The 23799-nt window shown below is 41.0% G+C and overlaps 1 protein-coding gene across 7 annotated transcripts in view; it reads left to right on the top strand.

Annotated features, from left to right (window-relative positions):
- Positions 1-23799, top strand: part of ASPP (Ankyrin-repeat, SH3-domain, and Proline-rich-region containing Protein) — a 211357-nt gene that overhangs the window by 169559 nt on the left and 17999 nt on the right. Inside the window, exon 1 of one of the 7 annotated variants that reach the window (XM_087353488.1) lies at positions 10853-11614. The exons of the other annotated variants lie outside the window; for them this stretch is intronic. Coding sequence (XP_087209614.1) covers positions 11405-11614 — 210 coding nt within the window. The 5' untranslated portion in view covers positions 10853-11404. Of the gene's footprint in view, positions 1-10852; positions 11615-23799 lie in introns of those variants that run through there. 7 annotated transcript variants of the gene reach the window in all.

The following is a 23799-nucleotide window of genomic DNA, read 5'->3' as shown; positions in this document are numbered from 1 at the left end:
ATCTTTTGACAAGCTGTCAGTTTCTCATTGAGAACGCTGTACCGTGGAGCTAATTATGTTGTAACTCATTTATTCAGTTTTCTTTTTTCGTTCGTTTCTTTTTTTTATATTTCTTTCTTTCTCTCATTCTTTATTAATTTTTCTCCCGGGGTGTGCAGTGCAGGATTTAGACAAACTCACATTCATGAAGTAATTTATTTTTCATGAGCGAGTCTGTAGCAGTTGAGCAATTTCTGTAATACCATTAAATCCGGTGCGGAAAAATGCCGCTGGTAACATTTAGGCCAAGTAAAGTTTTGTTTCCGTATCTCAAATGCCCCTTACGCCTATTAATCAGTTAGCGTCTTTGTTTCATCTTACGCTGAGCCTTCACTGCAATGCAGGACTTGAGGGGGGGATCTGGCGTCTTGCCACCGATTTAAGGGGGTCGTAGTCCCTGTCAGGCGTCGCGTGGCTCTGGTAACGCAGATGGCAATTCTGCAAGTATTTTTCTCTCTCGAAAGAATCAGTTGGATGATTTCGTGATTTTTGCCAGGCTCTCGGAAATAGGAAAATGATCCATTACTGGTGTCATGTATTATTATTCTGGCACCAGTTCACAACCTACAAAACTTCTTGTCGGATTACGAGAATTTTTTCGTACGATTTAAAAACGCTTTTCCTCACCTCTAACCAGATTTTAAGAGTTTCGAGGAGCGAGCAAAAATTTTGTTTACGCGTTAGTGCTAAGTCTGTGTTCCATTACTCTTGGCACTAAGACTTTTTCTTTTTGAAATTAATTCTGTTATGAGGGATTCGTAGACTATAACGCAGAATGACCCTCGCAACATTGTAAAGATATTCTTCACAGGTGGACGTCAGACGAGGGACCTAAGTCCAACATTTTAAGTTGTAACCAACAGACTTAAAGTCAATGTAAGTGCTTCGTAACATTTCCTCAAAAATCTGTAACTGGATAGCTGACCCCACTGGTGCTAGATTGTCGACATATTTGTGTATGGAGTCACAGCACGTCTGGATAAAATACGGAGACATTCCGAACGTTAAAGTTTGTGGTATATATAATTACCACTGTGCTTCTTAGGGCGCAGTCGCCATGGACTTGCTCTGTTACTGGTGTAGGGGTCGGATGTTGTAATTTATTGTGTTTCAAAAGCGAAGTTGTTTCACCGAATTGGTTCGGCTGGGGGGGGGGGGGGGGGGGGGGCTTGGCTTGTTCTTTTTGGCTCCATTTCACCAGTCACTCGGCTGTCAATTGTCTGTCCTCTGTCTTAACTGACCTGTCCGTTCCTTCCGCTGTGAAGCACATTCTCGTTTCTTTGTGGTATAATGGTTTCATTTTAGGTCCCAATGACAGGAAAAGTTATCACTCAAGTAGAAGCCAAGCGACTGAGTGAATTCTGCTCGTTGTGAGTGTGGGCTTCGGCGGGCGCCAGACAGCCCTTAAGTGCCGCCTAACCGATGTTTTAGACGTAAGGAATTCCAGGGTACTTTGAAGGGTCCGAGGCACTCGCGGCTGTGAGTCCGAAGTTGGCTGTCTTCTGGGTTGTAGCAGTTTCAGAGGTACTTCCTGCCTCCATCATCGCCCGGATTATGGAGACAGCAATGACCTCCACAACAACCCGGAAGACAGCCATCTTTCCAAGTTGCTTTGTTGACGTTGACTGTCGAGGCTTTTCGATTTTCTTAAGGTATTGTTTCCGCGCTATTGTAAGCTAAGAATGCTTTATAGACCCTTCCATGCATGTCTGTTTGTCCGTTGCAGGCTATTTGCCCCAATGAAATGTTCTTAGCAGCATAGAAAATAACCCAGGAGACCACAGTCGAGAAGCAAGGCTTGGGATTAGAAACAGTCTACCCTTAAAAGGCCCAAAATCTACGAAGTTCACTCTGATAATCAGTGGATAATAAAAGTAGTATTTTCCTGTTTCCAAACTAGTTTCGTGAATTTTTATATTCATCCGCATATCGAATTTTATCCCACATTTTCCCACGAAAGTTCACGGCGAGATTGGCGGGTTTGTTTTAAGTGCATGAACATTAAGATTTTAGACGAATTTAAATTATGAAAAAATATCGCCTTTGTCGTCATTTCCAGTCAAATTCTAGAATGTCTTGTTCTTCTTCGCAAAGTTCTTTCAGGATATCAGCTCAGAGCAGAGGGAGTCATCCACAGCATTGACTCCTTTTGTGGATAAAGTTGCTTGCCTCAAGGAGATTTCTGTTAGCAGAAGAAAAACCAAACAGGATTTTGTTTCTTTGGGGATGGGGGTTACAGGGACACGACTATATGTCCGGCCCCCGCTGTCAGCCGTGAATGCTGTGTAATAGATGGGGTCCCGGGAAAACTTCAATTGCATAAGGAAACAACCCCACTTTTCTGGCAATGAAAATCTGTGCATTAATCAGCGGCATAGTAACGATATCGTCTTAAAAACGTGATTTTTTTTAAATTCACACAACGCGTATTAAGTGCGTCCACTTAGTCCGTACCTCAAAGAAAACGCCAACACGTCACCATAACAACGATTAACTGGTTAACGCTGTTTAGGGAAATAATAATTTTTTATTGTGAGAAATCATATTAATCGCATACCTTGTGGGTGAAATTCTGAGATGTTATGTACGTGGTGCATATAATTACCACTGTGCTTTGAAGGATTATTTGTCTTGAGGACAATCTGATACGGGAAAGGATATATCTAGCTTCTGATTTCGCTATTTTCTTCGTCGGATTAACTTTGTACAACACTGAACGTTAAACATAATTAAAATTTTAAAATCAGGATCGAAGTTGATACGAATACTCAGAACCGTGGCTCGGCACTTGAGTAGCCCTGTTCTCATTTACACAGATAACAATAGTCGGCGTTTGAACTGATAATTCATCCTTTCACGTTGCCATGAACAGGACGGTTACCGAGTTGAAACAAAGGCCAGCGCTCGAACGCGCGCCGTCCAGGTGGATCGTGTTTGGATTAGTTCAAAATGGCGACCATTGTCGCTTCACTAAAACATTAATGCGATAACAGGACAGTAACTCATCGTTAAGCCTTGTTACTTCATTACAGGACACGTCATATTTTAACACACTGATCTTGAACGTGCGTTTAAAATTCCGGAACGCACTTCAGTCGACATTACGTGCTGCCATCGTTATTGCTGTGGCGAGAAGCATAATTAGATTTCGATGCCAGGGTCCGAAGTGCCGCTCTTGCCCGAATGTAACACTTTTTATCCTCTAAATTGCTCGCGAGAAACGGATTACGTACGCATTGTATTTTGTTGAATTTGGCAGGGTAAAATATTTCACATTTTCATGTTGGTCTTCTGTGCTGACATGTAGACAGGTAGATATACCAGTGTTTCCTATGAACATACTGCCTCTATCTTCACGGTTGAAGTGCTGAAGATTATGTCGGTGTTCTGGGTTGTAACGTTGTTTGGACTTGTAGCTGGATACAAACGTATCGGACGGACATACTGCCTTCATTTTCAGATCTTAGAATGGTCCACGGTTATTTGTCGTGATCGGCAGTGGGCTGGTGGAAATATTTGCAGTACTTTTTGCGAGTTCTGTACCGGCCAAGATGTTCCCAAAGTGGACTCTCGTGTTCCCTTCTGTTTGGCGCCTACTGATTGCAGTCTGTCCTCCTGACTGGATGTCTTCCGTCGTGTTGCACAGAACCCAGACGGAAGCAAAGGTTTGTTTAGAATTTCGTATCGATATCACGATATCGACAATCTTCCGATGGGGAAGCCACTGAGCATTTAGCTTTGGAGTGGTTCGGTCCTTCATTTTGAGATGATACACTTGATAACGTTTTATATATTTATTCGCATTTATTTATTGATTATTTTATTTCTTGTGTTTGTGAGTGAAGCCCATTTAGTGACTGGCACATTTGCTTGAAGAAGACTCTCTTCTGAGCTATTGCACTTTGCAGACTGGTAGTTTTTGACCGATGTTTCGTTGATGTATATTGCCTCCATCATCAGGTCGATGCTTGTAACGCGTTTTATGCGCACCGTTTGGTTTCAGCGTGGATGTATGTATGTTTAACATTGTCTTGCAATGAAGAAGGTATACTTTATGTTGTTTGGGGGGATGTCATATGCGTGCGCATCTTAGAGAGAATTTTCATCGGATGCTGCATAGTGAAGCCAAGCCAAGCCCACTGCACTCGTCAGTTGTTTCCCGCGCCCAGCTGTGAGGGGACGTGGCGGTGCTCGCTGTCTGACGTAGAATTTTGCTGTTCGTGTGCATAAGGGCATTTTCATTTGTTTCATTGTCAGAGAAATTTGTTTTCATTCGTGCGTGTTCTGGGCCGTAACAATAGTTGACACGTTAATTAATAGTTTTAGGGGGGGAAATTTAAGGACGCGTGCGTGTGTGGTGTATGTTTTGTGTGTTAAAACGTCTCGGGCAAATCACGTGACGAGATTTTAGCCAGAATAATGAAATTGAGATCGTCGGAAAACCCAAGAAAGTTGCCGCGTACCAAAACACTGATCTGTGTTGTTGGAAAGTGCGTAATCTAGCATCGTCAAGTGTTAATCGTCTTTAATACTGCGTAGAACTTGGAATTAAAAAAAAACAAAGATTATTTAAATTTTATATATTATTTTATTTGTGTGAGGTTTGTATGTGGAAGGAACCTAGTTTGAATCACGATAACGCTGTTTTGTAGATGCCAGAATCAAAGATGTTAGTTTTCTCCACGCATAGCTCCTGAGTCATTGAATGCTGATTAATACATATCCAATTACTTTCATGCTAACCCATTAACACCCCGTGGTAACTATATTTACCACCTATTTTAACATTAACTCTTAAGTTTCTATTTATGTTGTTGGTATGATTCTCGGAATAAGCAGATTTTTTTCCCCCTTAAACAGCGTTAACCATTTTAATTTTGTAACGGTGTAGTGCAGTGTTTTCTTTGCGGTACGGACTGAATTCTTATATACAATTTAAATGAGCTTTGGCTTCGTAACGTAGTTTTTCATCCCGTGAGGTTAGTATCGTGATCTGTTCCTGATATAGTTCAAGATGTGTGTCTGTGTGTGTCATTGGACCCAGCGTATTTCGTACTTGTCAGTAAGCGTTCACGTTGATGACCATTCACACAACATGAAATTGATAGGTATTGATTTTCTTGTCTGTTCCAAATATATGTTATCATAACCTTTGTGTCTATTTCTTGGAATACGCTCAAATTATCCGTTACAAAACAATGTTCGCTATGAAATATGACATTCGTCTAATTTGTGATGTAGGACTGTTTTGCATTACGAAACGATCAGGCCATCAAGAAAAGAATTGCCACAAAACGTCGATTCAGATTAAGATATTTTAGGCGTGTTTTATCGTTTGTGGGAAAGGGATGTCCAATTAAGATGTACAAACTTTTTTTTTTTACAATTTCTTCCGATAACGTGAATACGAAATATACAACATCTAAATATGCGTTGTGGATATTTGTAGTGGTCGTCTGTACAACAAAAGATTTGCATCTGCAGTAAAGTAAAAATTAAAATCAAGTCTAATTAATTAACCCTCTGAAACCGAAGCTCGTCTAAATAGCATTTAAGAATCCAGTCCGTACCGCAAAGTAAACACAACTCTTCACCGTTTCAGGGATCAACAGGTTAACGCAGTTTAATGAAATGATCGCTGTTTATTGTGAGAATCATACGAAACACATAAATACATTTAGAGGAAAAAATTCAGTGTCTGCGTATTAAAGTATATGATGGTTACCAGAATCAATTACGTAAAATTGCAAAGAACGAACTATTGATACATGGGCGCTGCGGTGTGGGAAGGTCTCTTCGCTCTCTCCTCTCAGTTTTTAGGTGGCATATTCGGACGCACGTTCGTTCGAGGGCCCCGATGGCGGTACGCCCTGTTCTCTGTTCATTCAGACGGCAAGCCCCTTCACCGACTGCGCCAACATCGCGCGTCCCATCCTGCTCTGTCCTGCCGACATGCCCCACAGGTAGTTGATACAGCGTTATTAAATAGTTGTAGACTGGCGGGACACAGTTGTATATTGCGGAAGGAACGGGGTTAAAATGTCTTTCTTTTAATACGGCGTTTTTTACTTTCAAATCTAGTAGACCTCTTAGAATTCAGTAGTGAAAGGCGTATTTATTTAAGTCTGGTTTATTTATTGACGATGTCGGAATAATTAATTAATAATTAATTGCAAACGGGTACGGAACGAAGCGGTTATGACCTAATTCATCTCACTGTTGGGGAATTTGTTTGGAGGAACTGAGGTAGATCACGGAAGATCTCAGTTTTAGCAGGTGGTTCATATAGTTACCATTCGAGTTTGACGGATTGAGGCCGGAGACTGTTTGGGCTGCGGTTATTAGTTGTGATGTTTTCCGCCCTAATTTGCCTGACATTAGTAATGGATGCATATTGGGCGAAGTGTGCGTTCCTGAAGCCAGGCCCGGGGAAGACACACCAGGCGTTGTGATGTCCCGATCGATCTGTTCATAGCTACAAGTGTCAAGCCATCCATTACCTTACGTATGTTAGGATAGTAAGTGTTGTTCCGTCATATGTTTCCACTGAACAACATAACCTCGTTAATGTAGTCGAGATAGTTCATCAGCGAAGTCTGCTGGTTCCCTTTGTGTCCGTATAGCTCTCAGAAACCAAACATGTTCGACTTCCTGATAACTGGCACTTAAATCACTGTTTTCCGAATGTTTTTATTAATCCCCCCACCCAAAGATGTCGCTAAAAATGCCCACTGACTGATTTCTCACGTTCAAAATATTTCGATCTCTACATCATTGGAAAGAGACCACACGGAAAACCTAGGCGTAGATGGGAGGATAATATTAAAATGGATCTTACAGTAGCACGCTATTAGGGTGATGATTTGGATTATAGTGGCTCAGGAAGGGGATATGTGGTGGGCTCTTATAGACGTAGTGTGAAACCTTCTAGTTTTGCATAAGGGAAGGAGTTTCTTGACTGTCCGAGCGGACTGCTGTCTTGTGAAGAAGGGCGCTGCTGTATGGAGTTAGTCAGTTCTTACTTCGAAGTTATGTCCTACCTTGGAGAGATATTTATGGCCATATTAATATGCCACCGAATCTGCTAGGTAAACTTCAATTTATTTGCATTCCCCGTCCAACTTTATCATTATGTTAGCCCGGTGGAAGGCCTGGTTATTGCCCGCTCCACGTTTGGGGTCGAACAGGATTGAAAATAAATCCAACAGAAATACGTACGTTGCACGGAAAGTAATAAAGTAAGCTTCATTTCACGCGCAAAGCGAGCCAGAGCGGTTTTGCGCTTTCGGGTTGAAGTAAGATTGTCATGTGAAATGGCTGTCGCTTGCGGTCATGTTGCCCCTGACGTTTATGAATTCTCCTCAAAGGACGTGGAAAATAAAGGAAAAAAACCTTTTTTGCCCCCCCCTCCCCCTCCCCGGAAATGGCTGAGTTTAATAGCGGACATATTTACTGGAAATTTCCCATAACTCGTTTGGCGTTAAAAATTTCGCGAATTGCGTGGTCTGTAAGGATTTACTGTGTTCTGCGTCCTGTTCCGATTTTTAATCGCGAGTATCTCTTGTGTTCAGCTTGCAGGCAACAACGGCCTAAAGCTGGGTCACGTGGGTGGTTCGTAGACGATCCTGATATCATGACTCAAGTTCCTCGTAGTTAGGTAAGGTATTTTGATGGTCTGAACCCCCCCTTCGAGACCATTATCCATGATCCAGCTACGTGTCTCATCTGACTACATTTTTTTTTTTAAATTTATTATCAAGTATTTAACGATGCATTCAGTAGCTCAGACTTTATATGATCTTATCGGATGATTAATACTAACGAATTAAAAGGAATGTGTAAATAAATCGATCGTTGTCTGATGTAAAGTATTTTGTCACATATTTGCTTGGAAAGACTGAGGAAAATCACAAAAATACCTCAGTCAGGGTAGCCGGTGTCTGATCCGAGATATGAACAAAATACGATTCAAAAATACTAACCATTCGCACGCGACATTCTGCAGAACCAAAATAGGTCAGCTCGTAGTCCCGATGTGTTTGCACACACTAAATACTAGTGATATTGGCACGCTTTGTATAGCGTGAATCAATCGCCTTTGAAAGGGAGTAATCATTGTTTTAATACTTGTGACACGTGTTGTAATAGAATTATCAGAAAGCGATTTCATTGTGGCATTTAAAATAAATCGATTGCTGTGTCATGTCGTTTTACCACATAATCGACTTGTCGAAAACTTGTTTCATATAAGGGTTCAATTCCGTTTGTGTGACTTCCCTTGTAAGGCCGCGTCCAGACTGTCTTTGCTGTGTTCTCTGGGGCACAGTTGCGCGCTGTTGTGAATGCTGTGATGAGCCTCCTGGTTGTATTAAACAGTGGTATTCAACCTGGGGTACGCGAATACATCGTAGGGGGTACGTGAAATTTAAAAAAAAAATATATATATTTTATGATAAACACTGAATAATCAGTAATGTAATTTATTTAATTTATTTTAGATGTAGATTATATACTATGTGTAACTTGAATTATACACCAACAACTTTGGGGGTACAAAGTTGGAAGAGAAATTATATCTGGGGGTACGCGAACAAAAAAAGGTTGAATACCACTGGTATAAAGGACTGTGAATTTCATGACTGGCTGAACGTAGTACCAGCTTCCTGAAGAAGGAATCTCCTCCATGGAGTTACGTATAGGCGAAACACACGTTTGTTCTGTCAATTTGTTATGAACGTTAACTGCAATTTCGAAAGAATGACATGAATTACAAATGTTTGGAAATAAATTGTTCCGGCTAGTATTCGCGAGTAGCTGTAAATTATAGATGGCGTCTTACGTAAGTGACATTTGCCAGATGCCTGTTGGTCTATATTTTGCAGAATGATGATTCTCTCTCTCCCCTCCCCACTTTTAATTTCCTCTACCAAGTCCAGACGAACATAGCTTAAGAACGCGGGAAGGAAAGTCTCGGATATCGGCTTAATTTTCCCCAGTCTTTCCGCTCCAGTTTACGTAATGTTATTATGCAAACTGCGCTCTTCTCCGCTTTATCTCGTCCAGAATCGCTTAACTTTCGTTTCATTGAGCATCATCGACACAAGGGCATGTTGTCGTCATCTGAACATCTTCCTCCCCCTGCGACAAGTAGTCACTGGCTCTGATCCGTGTCACTACGTGATAAGACTCACCTTGCAGTCTTTCTTGTAGAGGAATGACGGTGTCTGGCAAGTCATTCCTGCTTCTCTCTCTCTCCAAATACTTTGTTTGCCGTTCGCCTTGTTCGTTCATTGCAAATACAAATCCGGTGTAACTACATTACAGTAAGGCAGGGATGGTTTTTTTTTGTAGTTCGTTAAATATTCATTGTATGGAAAAATTGTTCAAAAGAAAGTTGTAGGTCATAATAAGATCTGAATTTTATATGATGAGCAGATTTTTTGTCCGACGAGCTTAAAAGACGCATTTGCGATTAAACGTTTTAGAACCGTGCGACTGTCAGTTATGTATTTATGTCTGCGAAGTGTTTCTTCAGTAAGTGTTCGGGGCCTTTATCGTGTGCTCAGTATAGAGATTTGCCAAGTAATTGTTTCTGCAGGCGAACTGGATGTAGTCAGTTCTCGGTTCGTAACCTGCTCGTGTTGTTTTCCTCTTTTCAAGCGCTCTTAACGAACAATCAATGCGGCCTTTTCTTAGAACTCGTGTTTCATCCCACTTTACGACGAAAATATTTCGTATTTTGTTTTGATAGCTATTCTTATATTTATGATTGATGATTTCAGTTTCACAGATAATACGAGTCTAATTCAATTCAATTTAATTCAATTCTTTATTATTTGTGTGCTGTATCAACAGCCTGATGCCAATTACGGATACAGAACAGAGATGAGCTCAACAACACAATAAAAGCACTATAGTGGAAAGAATGTGAAAGGAATAATCTTAATCTTACAATTCTGACTCAGGAGAGGTGATTACATTTTGCGTTTCTATTGATAAAGTTCTTTCCACAGTGTTCGACGACCAAGTCTGTTGGTATACTTCTCGAGCACGAACACCATCTAAATAGTATTTAAGAATTCAGTCCGTACCGCGAAGAAAACACAACACTTCACCATTACGAAGATCAACTGGTTAACCTTGTTTAAGGAAATAATACGACTAAAACGCTAATTAACCTTTGGAGCCGAAGCTCTTTCAAACGAAACTTAAGAATTCAGTCCGTACCGCGAAGAAAACACTACACTTCACCATTGCAAAGATCAACTGGTTAACCTTGTTTAAGGAAATAATACGACTAAAACGCTAATTAACCTTTGGAGCCGAAGCTCTTTCAAACGAAACTTAAGAATTCAGTCCGTACCGCGAAGAAAACACTACACTTCACCATTGCAAAGATCAACTGGTTAACGCTGTTTAAGGAAATAATACGACTAAAACGCTAATTAACCTTTGGAGCCGAAGCTCTTTCAAATGAAACTTAAGAATTCAGTCCGTACCGCGAAGAAAACACTACACTTCACCATTACAAAGATCAACTGGTTAACCTTGTTTAAGGAAATAATACGACTAAAACGCTAATTAACCTTTGGAGCCGAAGCTCTTTCAAACGAAACTTAAGAATTCAGTCCGTACCGCGAAGAAAACACTACACTTCACCATTGCAAAGATCAACTGGTTAACCTTGTTTAAGGAAATAATACGACTAAAACGCTAATTAACCTTTGGAGCCGAAGCTCTTTCAAACGAAACTTAAGAATTCAGTCCGTACCGCGAAGAAAACACTACACTTCACCATTGCAAAGATCAACTGGTTAACCTTGTTTAAGGAAATAATACTACTAAAACGCTAATTAACCTTTGGAGCCGAAAATCTTTCAAACGAAACTTAAGAATTCAGTCCGTACCGCGAAGAAAACACTACACTTCACCATTGCAAAGATCAACTGGTTAACCTTGTTTAAGGAAATAATCGATGTTTATTGTGAGAATCGTACAGTTTGTGGGTAAAATGCAGAGTAATTAACAGTTAAAGCGAGTGATATTAAAGGTATGTTTGACAAATATTAAATTTTGACTGACTCTGTGATGTTTCTGTAATATAGAGGAAGGGAATTGTAATTAGTGATATGTGTCCGTGTTTGAACGTTGTGGAGTGCATGTCTCTGGAGTTAGAGATGAAAAGAGAGGGCTGTAATTATGACGTGTTTAAATGCAAGATCGTGGTTTTAGCATTGTGAACATTTTAACGATGGCTGCAGAATTGACCAATCAAAATTCACGAATGGAACTCTGGGTAAACAAGTCTGATATCGGGACACTGTAACGACTAGAATATCAGTGCGTGTCGGTGGAACTGCGTAAGATGCTGGCTTGCGTGTGTACGCCGCCGGACACACGTCTCTTCTCCGCGCCCTCTGGTGGCAAAACGAAGCTGCCAAACAGCCGAAGGATCACAGCCGACCCCGTGTCTACCACACACCTGCCCAGTCGTCGGCTGACCTCAGCTGTCAGCGAAGTGGAACTTTCGACCTCTGACCCGAGAGAAAGCGATCACAGCTCGACCGATGAACAGGTGAAGGAGGCAGAGAGAGGGAGATTTGTTTCTCACGGCTGTATTCTAGGATGTTGCACCGTCTAGTGTGGTAGAAGCTTGACGTTTCGGAGGCGCTTACTGCTTCCATCACCAGGGCTGTTGAGGCAGTAATCACCTCTCAAAGGTTAAACTTCAGCATCCCCCAAAAGACACTTATCTGTGAGATACACCGGTATATGAAAATAAACATCAGTTATAAGTAGAATGCTAAGCCACGTAATTGTATTGATTGTCTTATTTCAGAAGTTGGCCAGTGTTTTTTTATATCGTCGTAAATTCATAAATCTCCGCGTACTTTGTACTTTGTGCCGCCTTGCAGTGGTTCACCCGGGAACGGGACGAAATCGGAAAGGAGCTACTTAGTAAACTTTCGTTTGTATAAAATACAGTAAAATTTGTATTCAAGTGAAAGCGATTAACGAGAAAGTGGGGGTTGGGGTTGGAGGACAAGTAATGTGTATGGCAATTTTTTTTTGTGTGTTACTGTACTAGCAGGCCGGAAAAAAATATATTCACAGAATAGTTTACAGTACGCCATTGGAGGAAGTCAGGGCAATGCGATCAAAACATGAAACTGACCATTTTTTTTATCTCGTATCGGGATTAAGAATATACGGAGCTTTACCTCCGCTGTCTTGGCACAGGCGACACAAATCAGCTTGACTTAGAGTCGATGTGGGGGTCCTCGTCGGACCAAGGCCGTTTTCCACGAGACTCGGCGCTATGGACGCCGGCGTCGACGCCTGGCGAGAAACGCAATCAATACAGTGGACGATTTGCCTGCTGTTGGCGAACACGTGGACTCCCGCTGTCGAGGGGAACCCTCCCCCCCTCCCCCTTTGGTTTCCAGATTGTATGTCACCCCGGTCATTAAGCTGTAACAGGTGAGTCTTGATGATTCATGTGAAACGACACTGAACCAACTCTCTGGTCTTGTAACGTGAAGTCTAATCACCTAATTGAAAAATGGTCCTGAGACTTCCATCTGTTACACGTTCTCATTTTCGATTTTCTAGGACACTCACCTTCCTCGGTTGTCTGTGCAGTTGTACGTTCGCTGTTGCCATGGTTACCTCCTTCATGTTTCAGGAATTCAACGTTACCTTAATGAACCACGAAGTTTCTTGTTATGCACATCTTAAATTATCTATCCACCTCATTTGACTTCGCCCTGTTTAATGCAGAAACCCTTGAGCAGCTGAAAGGATATTCTTAAAATGTAATACTGGTGAGTTATATTAAAATTTATATATATATTCTTGTTTCAGTTAAAATCGGGTATTAAAACGGAACGTCAGAGAAGGCCTACTCGCATCTCGATCTAACCTCGCCGCCTGTCGAAGCTAAAGATGTGTTAGACATGAATCGTGGAGTCAGTCAGAGTATTAACTTCATCGATTGTAATCGGTTGACGTATGACATATAATTTGATCCGTTCTTTCAAATCAAATTGCTTTATCCCCATATGTACTGCTCTGCAAACGCGGATTTATTGGAATCACCGGGGTGCCTGACATGTCCACGTCCCTGTGCCAGGATCAGTTACAGGCCTTCCGGTCTGTCCCTTGAACCCCGAGGTTGTTCCCATTACACCAACCAGTATATTGGGACGTGGCGCAGCGAAATTGAGACAAAAGACGTCCACAACCCGAGTGCTGCATGAGAACTATATTTTCCGAATCATCCGCAAAGTTTCTACTAAAATTTTTCTTGGGGCCTACTCTAAATCCTGTGAAGGAAATTTTATTCTGGTTTGTATCGGTTCATCTGTATGAAAGAATGGAAAAGATGCTAACCTCTCCATCTGTGCGGTAGATTTACACATTCTGCCCCAAAAAAGAGTCCAAAACTGCAATTTTCATTCCAGCTAAGATTAATTCCCCGCTTCTCCGTCAGGAAGCAATGGTGAAGTGTTGTGTCTTCTTCGCGGTACGGGCTGAGTTCATTAATACTATTCAGACGAGCTTCGACTTTAAAGGGTTAATATTCAGCTTCTGTAATGAAGAACGGTACGATGTAGTGAAAAGAGTAAAAATTTTGCATCCGTATCAACTTTTGGCGTCCAGTGTAGGAGAAAAAGTACGTGGATTCTTGCCTAGTAGACGCTGAACCCGAGCTCAGACACTACTGTCCGACTTTTCCACGAAATTATTCATATGAAAATGTTCCATGTCCTCTCCACGGATATTAAAATGTCTGTGGAAGCTACTGAACACAAAAGACTTTCATAATGCCATGAGATTCATTACGCAGGCGTTTTATGAGACCACGCGTCAGATGTAATTGGAGAACATCAAAACTTGAGTCTCGGAAGCTTCAGGTTTTATGCAAGATCACAATTTGGGGGGGGGGGGGGGGCAGTGAAAAGATTTGAATCTGAATGCGGCTTTCTGGTTAGACATTTCGAGAGCCTGGTTAGGAGGCTTTGTGATGACGTTATTATCGTTCGTTTGTTTGTTTGTTCGTTCATTTGTTTGATCTCCTGAACTACCGAACTGATTAATACGTGACAAACCGACAGCTATCCAATGGCTTCATTGCAGCTCATGTTTTTAGCTGTACGGTATTGAGAAAATGTCGAATATATAAGCTATTGATCTATTGATCATTGAAGAATATGTAAATAAGGAACATGAGATATGATGGTATCAATGGTGGTAATGGTATCCAAGTTCATGGTTGAGGGAATGTGATCTGGATGCATTGTTCTGAGCCAGTAATGACTGCGGTTTCCATTGTCGCAACAGTGGCCATGTATTGACCTATATCGACCAAAATTAGCATCGCGAGACAACATTTATGCAGATTCCCAGTAACAGTTGATGAAACACGAAATTGGACACGGAAGTCGCCTCATTTTGTGATTATGTGCTTTACGCCGACGTAAATAAAACTCGCACGAGGTCTGACCTTTGAAGGTTATGGGCAATACTTTATTGACACTGACTCAAGTGTCGACGTCGCATTTCTGAGAACTTGTGTGAGTTCGGGTGTCTTTTGCCAAATATTCCTCGAGTAATCTCTCCTCGTTTTGGCAGCCTTTCAGACCTCGCTACTTGGCAGTGCCGTAATGGAACGTCTCTATTTGTTTGTATTCTCGAGACTCGTAAGATCCGCCCCGACCCTCAGAGCTAAGTGTTTCTACTTGTCACGACTTACGAATTAGGAGGCATTAGGAGGTTATGTTTAGCTAATTTATTTCTGTGTTAATTTGCTGGAAAGCACTTTATGACGGAACAAGTGTGGAAAGTTGTAGGTTAAGTTCACCGAAGCGCCCGTATTTTCGCAGTGAGTTATTAGGTTTTTCATTTGTTTCAGGTAGAATATATTGTCACAAGGCTGATCAAGGTACGCATGTGTACAGTTAGAAAATTGTTTTTTTTTGGTATGTATTTAATATTTATCATATCGAATACAAATACAAATAATTAGACATTAATAGGCCTGTGTTTTATTTTCGTAATAGGGTTTTTGCACGATGTCCGATTTTTAGAATATTTCTGTGTCAGCTTTGTGCAGGAGTTGTATTGGTCCTGTATGAAACAAAATTGAATTTACTCCGATAATCCCATTCCAATAGCACACACAATCGAAATTCGTTCACTCTCCCAGATGAATTATGTGGGCCGCTGGATTAACAGACAACTTGTCCGTCATCGGTGTTGGGCTTTAACACCTCTGTGGATACCAATTTTTCGAAGAAGCGTGCTACGTTCATAATGAGTACTGGAGATGGAGACGGTATGTTCCCTTGAAACTTTTGCATCTACCTACAAGTCTATACGCCGATACAGCTCAGAAGACCGTCATCAACATTTTTACCGCAGTGATAACCTCGAATCTGCACGTCCTGTAAATAGGGAGTATATTTAACGAGTCACTTTTTTCGTGTTTTCCGTCTTATTAAGCAGTTGCCATGGCAACAGGACGCTCAGCTTATTAATTTAAGAAGTAGTTTTGTAGTATTCTCTCTCAGTTTATGTTAAACGCCGTTGCCATGGAGACCGATGCATCTCATGTTATTTGCTTGTCCCGCCCGCGCTATGAAAATACGACGAGATAAATCGAGATACATGATAATATCAAGTCCAGTCTGTGTGCCTTCTGCTGAAACTTTAATGATTCATTTAGACGGTGGTATCATGGAGATATGTCGCTGTGGCGACGACGATCCTAAACGAAGACAGATCGCGCACGCAACCCCCCCCCCCCCCCCCCCGGGGGAGGGGGGGCTGAGATATGAAAGAACAAAGAATAAAGTTGGAGACAATTCATTTCCTCTTTCCAGAGATGTCGCGTAGGAAATTGATGCACCGCCATTTATGACTTGGGAGAGAGAAGAAGAAGAAGAAGAAGAAGAATTATTTGTGAGTTTGGTTCTTTGAGTTGCGACGTGAAGACAGGATCGCTGTCTTTGACACTTCGCGGGTTGTTTTCATTCACAATACAAAGATTTTTTCGCTCGAATTAGTGGCGCTGTTGATTTATATAATGCTCAGTTTGCTAGGAAGTCTTCCGACGCTGTAATGCCCATATCTCTAGGCTTATTTAACGCTTTCTTAACTTAATAGCTTGTATAGCTTCTGTATGGGTTTGAAACCCGATCTCTTTCTTACCTTATGTGAAGTTCCTAAATTACGAGTGTTTGAAAATAAGGTGTTACAGAAATGAGTGTTAACTTCGTGACATGTCCCAAGTCACCCATTACCTGTTATTCTGGCTGTAAAATCTGTAAGTTTACGATGGGTTGGATATATAAGTCACATGGTAAGTAAGTGCATACAGAATTTTGGTGCGGAAACCTCTTGGAAGACTGTCACGTCTAGCATCAAGAAGGTGATAGTGCACGTGGCTTGCGAGTTCGGGAGTTGGATGAAACTGTCCTAAGATAATAGATTTTTAAGCTTGTGAAGGGATCCGGAAGTAGCCTGACAAGAACGCCACGAAAATCTGGATCTAAATCCTTGATCGAAAAGTGACGATCTTCCATTGATTGAAAATATGAATGCCGCATAGCAGAAGCGTCCGGCATTACGGCCATGTCAGAAATTTGACTGTTTAATTTACAGCTGCAATGGTGAAGGGTAGAAATTTGTGGGAGACGCCGGAGTTTTGCCTCTGTTAACCTCGCAGTGACGCGCGGATTTGGAGGCGGAGGGACCCGGAAGAAAATTGGACGTGACAGTGAATCGACTGCGCTCGCTTGACGTTCAATTCAACGAGATAGGAGGGAGGCATCCCCTCTTTGGTGTGTTCGTCAAATGTTCGGAATACCTCTTTCTAGGTTGCAGAGCTATTTTCTTGTTGGTGTACGAATATGTTTAAGCGCGTCGTTTGCTGTTTTGGATAATTTCTTTAGACTTTGAATTTTCGTAAAAGTATCAACACCGCAGACCGCACACTGACTCCAAGGAGTACAATTCATCTTGAGAATCTAAGAGTACGCTCAGCTAGTGAAGAAATTCTCCGTATTTTATGCAACCAGGAGGTTCGTTATCGTCATTGCAGGAGCCACATTACTTCAATAAAAATCCTCCGTACCTCTTTACATAACATCCATTTCCACACATCTTTGTTTTGGTCTATCGAGTAGGTTCTTTCCTTCCGCTCACTAATTTGAACTAAAATGTGCAGATTTCTTATTACCGCCAGGCGTCCTACATGCCCCGTCCATTCCATCGTCCCTGGTTTGATAATTTGTACGTATTTTTATGTGGATTTTCTCTGCGTTTCATTAATTTCAGTTATTTATACCAGATGTCTCTTAATCGGAAGACACTAGTGTGTGTCTTGTTTTACTTTAAGATAAACGTGAATTGAAATTACTGACTTTTCCGAACCTTGTCACCGTGTTCGACGGCAAAGCGAAGGTGAGGACTGCACTTCGCCTGGTCACGTGTTTCCGCCGTTGGACGAGTCGTGTGCTCAAATTACTTCCGGTTCGAGACAAAAAAAAATATTTCGATTTCTTGATTTTTATTGCACGGATTGTGCCAGGCGTATTCTAGTGACCCGGCTCCGGAGTTAGCGGGAGTGATATGCAACATCTCCGACACCAAAGTGACGCGTGGTAGTCTAGTCACAAGATTTGCAGGCGCATTACAGCTGTCAGCCGGCTTAAGGAAAACGCGTACTGATGTATTCCGCTGTCGATTTAAGAACGGTTTCCCGAGTGGGTTGTGACGTGTTGGTTCGGCGGGTGCAGTGTTTTTATAGGAATGTTTTCTCTTCTCTAGACCCCGAGACCCGCCGTCTTATACATTTCTGAACCAGCAACGCTTCAAATAAATTTGACAGACTGACATCCATTTACGATATCAGGTTATCGTGGTTATAAATACCAACATCACTGTCTTCCGGTACATTTGTACCTGTGTTTCACAGGTGCTTACTGCCTCCATCATCAGGGCGATGTGTCGTCTTCATTTTACATTTATCTTTCCAATCACTCCCCCGTCACCAATTATGTCCTCATGAGAGGACAAGTGGGTATTGCCTGGGAGCCTTGTTACAATAAGATCGTTTTGCGGCCAGTAATAACTTGTCTGTAATGTATTCTTCGTGATTTTTCTTTGTTTCTATTCATTTATTATCCTTCTTAGCTCTATGTTCATCTTATCGTATTTCTCAAAGACATTTGCTCTGAAGATGGCAACTGCATCTTTTGCCGAAACTTCGAAACATTCTGCGCGACGTATCAAACCCGAAGTTGTACAGTAACACGTCAGCAAATGTCTGAGGACATCCTGCAAGGAATGATACTCTTACTATGGATCTTGGGATAAATAATTATCTCTGAGAATCTGAAATGTACGCCATTCTTTTCCCCTCTCCTTCTTTCGTTGTTGTTGTTGTTGTTGTTGTTGTTAGAATTAGCAGAAACAAACGCCGGACAGTCTGTAATGCCTTCGATTCATGGCTTCCGAGCTGTCAGTTGCTTATCTCGTCTGAATAGTTTAATTTTCCTGTACTTGTGCGTGATTGATAGTCTACGTCCTACGGCTTGTTCTGAATTGACAGTTGTACCACTCCATCATGGAGCCGCTCCCAGACACGTCTCTTCAATTATGAGTCGTTCGCAGTGATTACCAGTCAGTCCTATTGCTTGTTTGCGAGGTACCAAGTTCTCTACTGGCTGATTTTTAAAGTCGACAGAACCCATTGAGCAGTGTGTAGCATAGTACGTTACTGTCTCTCCTAACACTGGGTTCTCGTTTAAAAAAAACTCCCTGTAATTCTGACTGAGTTACCTGGCTGAATAGTTTTTGGGTTTTTCCTCAGGACCTCCAATTGAAAGAGGCCCTGTACTGAAAAGTCAGAAAATAACAATTTGTCCTTCTGTTTCTTTAAATGTGAAAACATTTAACATTTCAAACGAAATAGGTTGGTAATAATGATAGAATAAATACGATGAGATGGGCGGGACATTTAGCACGCGTGAGGGATGAATAATGCTTGCAAAAAATTTTGATTGGGAAGCCTCGAGGGAAGATCACACTTGGTACACGTGGGCGTAAACAGGGAAATATTAAATTTGATTTTAATAAAATAGGGCGGAAGCTTGTGGATTAGATTTAGCTGGCTTTTGATTCAGACTGGTAGCGAGGTCTTGTGAACACGGTAATGAACTTCTGACTTTGGCTCCGTTATTTATAAATGATACTAAAAATTAACTTCGGAGATGGTCGAACCGCGTTAAGTGTAACCATTAATTCACAATTATGGTCGAAATTAAAATTACGAATATTAGTGTGGAATCTTCCACTTATAATTTTCACCAGAACTCGTCGAGTTATTTGGGAATTGGTTTTGCTGGGGGGAAGATACCCTTTTATATTTGTATTTTTATGCAAATAAAGAGTCAGAAGAAGACAGGTTGGAGTGGATGGACATATAATTCGGATATGGAGCGTTGCATAAATAAGGACTCATTCCTTACCGCAAAGAAAACACCACACTTCACCATTACAAAGATCAACTGGTTAACCTTGTTTAAGGAAATAATACGACTAAAACGCTAATTAACCTTTGGAGCCGAAGCTCTTTCAAATGAAACTTAAGAATTCAGTCCGTACCGCAAAGAAAACACTACACTTCACCATTACAAAGATCAACCGGTTAACGCTGTTTATGTAAATAATCATTATTTATTTTAGGAATCATACGAAACAAAATGCGGACAAAATGCAGAGTTATTGAATGTTATTGTAGGTGGTACATATCGTTACCACTGTGTTTGAATGTGTTTAATCATATACTGTCCGGTGTGAGCCTTCTAATACATAGCCTTATATCAGTGACAGCCACTTGGAGTCACAGGTGCAACTGTTAGCGTTACTGAAACAGAAATGAAAAGGTGTGGCATTTCGAAAGACTCTTGACGGCTAAACCATTCAGAACAGATTGATCGACTCTGCCCTCCTCAGAAATAGTCGACGTCGACCGCTGAAACCGATGGATTAGTTAAGGAGGAAGGAAACAGAAAATAAAGAAATAAAGAAACAATGAGAGAATGTAGGAAGGAAAGATACTTTGAAGGCCTATTTTCCTCAAAACCTAGGTCATATACTCTCTCTCTCTTTCAGGCTTTGGAGCCAATAGGATATCCTGCCGCGGTATCATTCGCAGAGACCGCGTATTAGGAGCCCGCATGCATACCGCTGTTTTACAAGGACGTAATTTTCGTAAAAAAAAATTTGTTTTAAGAGCAAACTAGACGTTACATCTGCCCCCTTTTCGTCATAATTTTTTCCGTGTTATTTTATTCATAATTTAATTTTCCAGACCGCGTGGCCGAAACGTTTGTTCAATTTTTCTCGCCGCAAGTACAGTTCCAGTTTTTAGACGGATTCACGTGGGGTGTGGTGTTTCGTGTTCGTCAGGCGTCCGGAGACTCAGATGGACCAAGTGCGATGTTTCGGATCCTATTGTTCGAGGCACTGTCACTCAGTGCGTCGTTGTGGCGTTTTAACTCGTTTCTGTTTGGGTTGGTATCACTGTAGTGTAACTCGAAACATGGCAGATTGATTCGAACCGTCTGTCAGTCAGTCCGTTTGTATTGTTACACCCATTCTGTCTAATCGGAAATACGTTTATTGACGTGGATACCAATGTTTCGCAGCAAAATACTTCTTCCATCTTTAGGGCTGAAGTTGCATGAGTCCTGAAGATGTATTCAACCCATTTGATTTCAATCTTTTTAAGTTTTTCCATATCGACTCGCATTCTTCCGGGTTATAAATCACGATTTATCGGAATTTAATTTCAGTTCGTTTGAAATAATTCTGAGATACTACCGCAAATAGGTTTACATGTCACAAAATAATCTTCTTTATAATATTTAAAAACTTGAATTTTATTTTAAATTCTTGGAATTGAATATTTATTTCGGATCGTAACTTTCTTCGTCATGCAGAATATTACACACATGAACAGTGTCCACCAAAATCCGCGTGTTGGAGATCTCTGATCTAAAATTTTTTTCGTGGTACTTGGCGAAATTAATCGGAAGGACAAACCGAGAGAATCCCATCCCGTTTTGTACTTCTCCGGTTGCTCGGGGGCTCTCGATTGCAGTTCGAGCCTCGTGTCGTAGTGGGGTGAGCGCTCGCCACTGCAGAGTTCTTCATCACGACGCCCGTCTTTTTCTGCCTTTGTCCCCTCCCGACTTCATTTCCTCAATCTCAGTCCGGAAGCACGTCACGTGACTTGAGAATGTCGCCGCGGCGTCTCGATGCGTAGTTAATTTCACGTCTTTCGGACTGGACCACTTTCGTATTCGTCAGGTTAAGGCGAAACTACTGATATGAAAGAAAGTAGCTAAGATTTTTTTTTAAAAAAAAAATAACTCAAAATTTTATTTATTTAATTATTTATATTTTATAGTAATTTCTTGTTTCTAAATGCCAAATAAACAGGCTGTTCAGAATAGTAGCTTACCTTAGTGGTACTTTGTTACATCACTAGAGTGTATCAAGATAAACAGGTGTCCTTTTGCCCCGTGTTCGTAAATACTGAACGGAATTCTATCAAATTGTATATATATTTTTTTTAATGTTTGAAGTTACTTTTTGTGAACAGGATAATTCTGCCCGAAATAAAGAATGAATTAAAGTAAGAAGAATGTGTTTTGTAAAGAGAATCAGAGGACAAATTTCAAGAGAAAGATCCTTATGGACATACATTGGAAGACATCATCGTAAAATGAACGTGTAAGTCGCCATTAGTCTCGAACCAACTTCCTTCAGGTGATGGCGTCTCGTTATTGCCGAGGGCAGGTGCGTCTTCCTTCTACATTAGTCATCGGTTGCCTGACTCGGGTACACACCACAGTGCTTTGTGAAGCGTTGCCCCCAGGTGGCAGTCTTGAGAACACACCTCTCCTGTGACACCAGGTTGCATTATCGTAGTAATAGGGCGCCTTTCAGCAAGATACTGGCAGTATATGATTTAGACATTGACAGACTCACCCTGAATGTATAACTCGTCTTGTGAGGAATGAGACGCTATAAGTCACAATTATTATTCATGTTTTATGTAGAGACGTGATGGAACAGATTCTGTACAAGTCGGAAGTCGTTTGCTTTGTCTTGAACCAGTTTACGATTTTTAGTGAAACTTGGGTAACAACGTCGTGCTATTAGATACCGCATGTCCGTTGTATGCCTTGATTTCGTGTCATTGGTGACACCAACATGGCGGTCGTGAGAACTCGTGTGAGATGGGAGCTCTAAGGACGCCATTTATTCAGTGGCAGGCTTTTGGAAAAATGTCGAAATTCTGTTGAAAGTAATTTTATGGTTTGATGTGAAATTAATCCGATGTCAGCTCCTCGCGATTTGATGCTGAAAAGTAATTAACCACCTTAACTTTTGTATACAGCAGATTCTGGATACATTTTTTTATGGAATATTTACAGACACGGTCACATCACCAATCGAGGGCACGTTTTTCTGACTAATTTAATCGTTTAAAGCCTACCTGCTTCAAAGATAATTAATCCTGCATTTTGCCTACAGGATTTGTTTAAGAGCTTCATTTAATTCTCTGAGCAGCGTAAACCAACATATTTGTAATTGGAACTGGATTTTTTAAATATGAACCTGCCTGTATTAGGACGACTGGGTAGTGCCTGGGAATCTGTATCTCCCACTTTCCTGCTTTCACTTTGTTACGTTATTCATAGTATTGTCTTGGTCGGAGTCTCTGTAGGTTGAAACTGTGTAATAAAACGGACCAGTAAATGTTATAATTTTAATTTTAGGTTAGGTTTATTAAAGTTTCTGCCATCCTCACAAAATAGATTTAAACTTAAGTAGAAAATCAGTGATCCTAAGTTGTTAAAATTAATAACGGCATACACTTTGCTGTTGGAAACTTTGCATTGATCGACCTCACCAGAGGAATTGCTTTTCTGTGTCGATATTGGATTTTAAAACGACGAAGATTATATGAAGTTCTGCGAAAGTAAATGTAAAGTTTTCCAATAAATTTTGAAAGTGCACCGTAAAGCTTTGATTTTAGTTTGTGGCGTCATGGCATTTGCAGAATTTTTATGTATTGGGCTTTTAAAAGAAACGAAGTTTTCGAATCGAATTTGAGAGCGGACGAGCGGTTGACTGAACTCTTGTGTTCTATGGTTCTCCGGCCACGTAAAAAGTATTTACAGAATTGACAGACGGATTCTCTATAAGCTGTATTTTTAAAATGGTGCATACGACCGAAATAAAGTTCAGTGTAATATATGCAGAAGATGTTTGAATTCAGTAAGTTAATATAGAGATGAAGAAAACTCCGGCTGGAGTACCCACACGTTTGCAGTTTTCATGAAACCGTTTCCTGCTGGACTTAAGATTTAAGTCGTATTAAGCGTTCAAGTGCTCAGTGGGGTTTATGTTTTGCCTACTCTGTGAACCCTTGTTTCAAGTAAGGATTTTATATACCCTGGTATTTCTCTGCAAATGGTTTCTAAAATCGTAAGACGGTTTTAATGTAACCCCAAACCCGACTCAGTTTCTGATATTTCCGAAAATGCTTCGAAATGTAGTAAAATAAGTGATTACAGTTTCCTCATTTTATTACAACATTCAGTAAGTTCTGTTCGCCAAATGTGCGTGTGGTAAGGTTACTTTCCAGTGAGCTTCACCTCTTAAGGGTTGGTCTGA

The sequence above is a fragment of the Zootermopsis nevadensis genome, unplaced genomic scaffold (assembly GCF_977971745.1).
Source record: "Zootermopsis nevadensis isolate Lab colony 2312 unplaced genomic scaffold, Znev_1.0 Znev_ptg000002l, whole genome shotgun sequence".
Taxonomy (NCBI): Eukaryota; Metazoa; Arthropoda; class Insecta; order Blattodea; family Termopsidae; genus Zootermopsis; species Zootermopsis nevadensis.
Note: the sequence above shows the minus strand (reverse complement) of the source record. Positions and strands in the feature narration are given on the sequence as shown.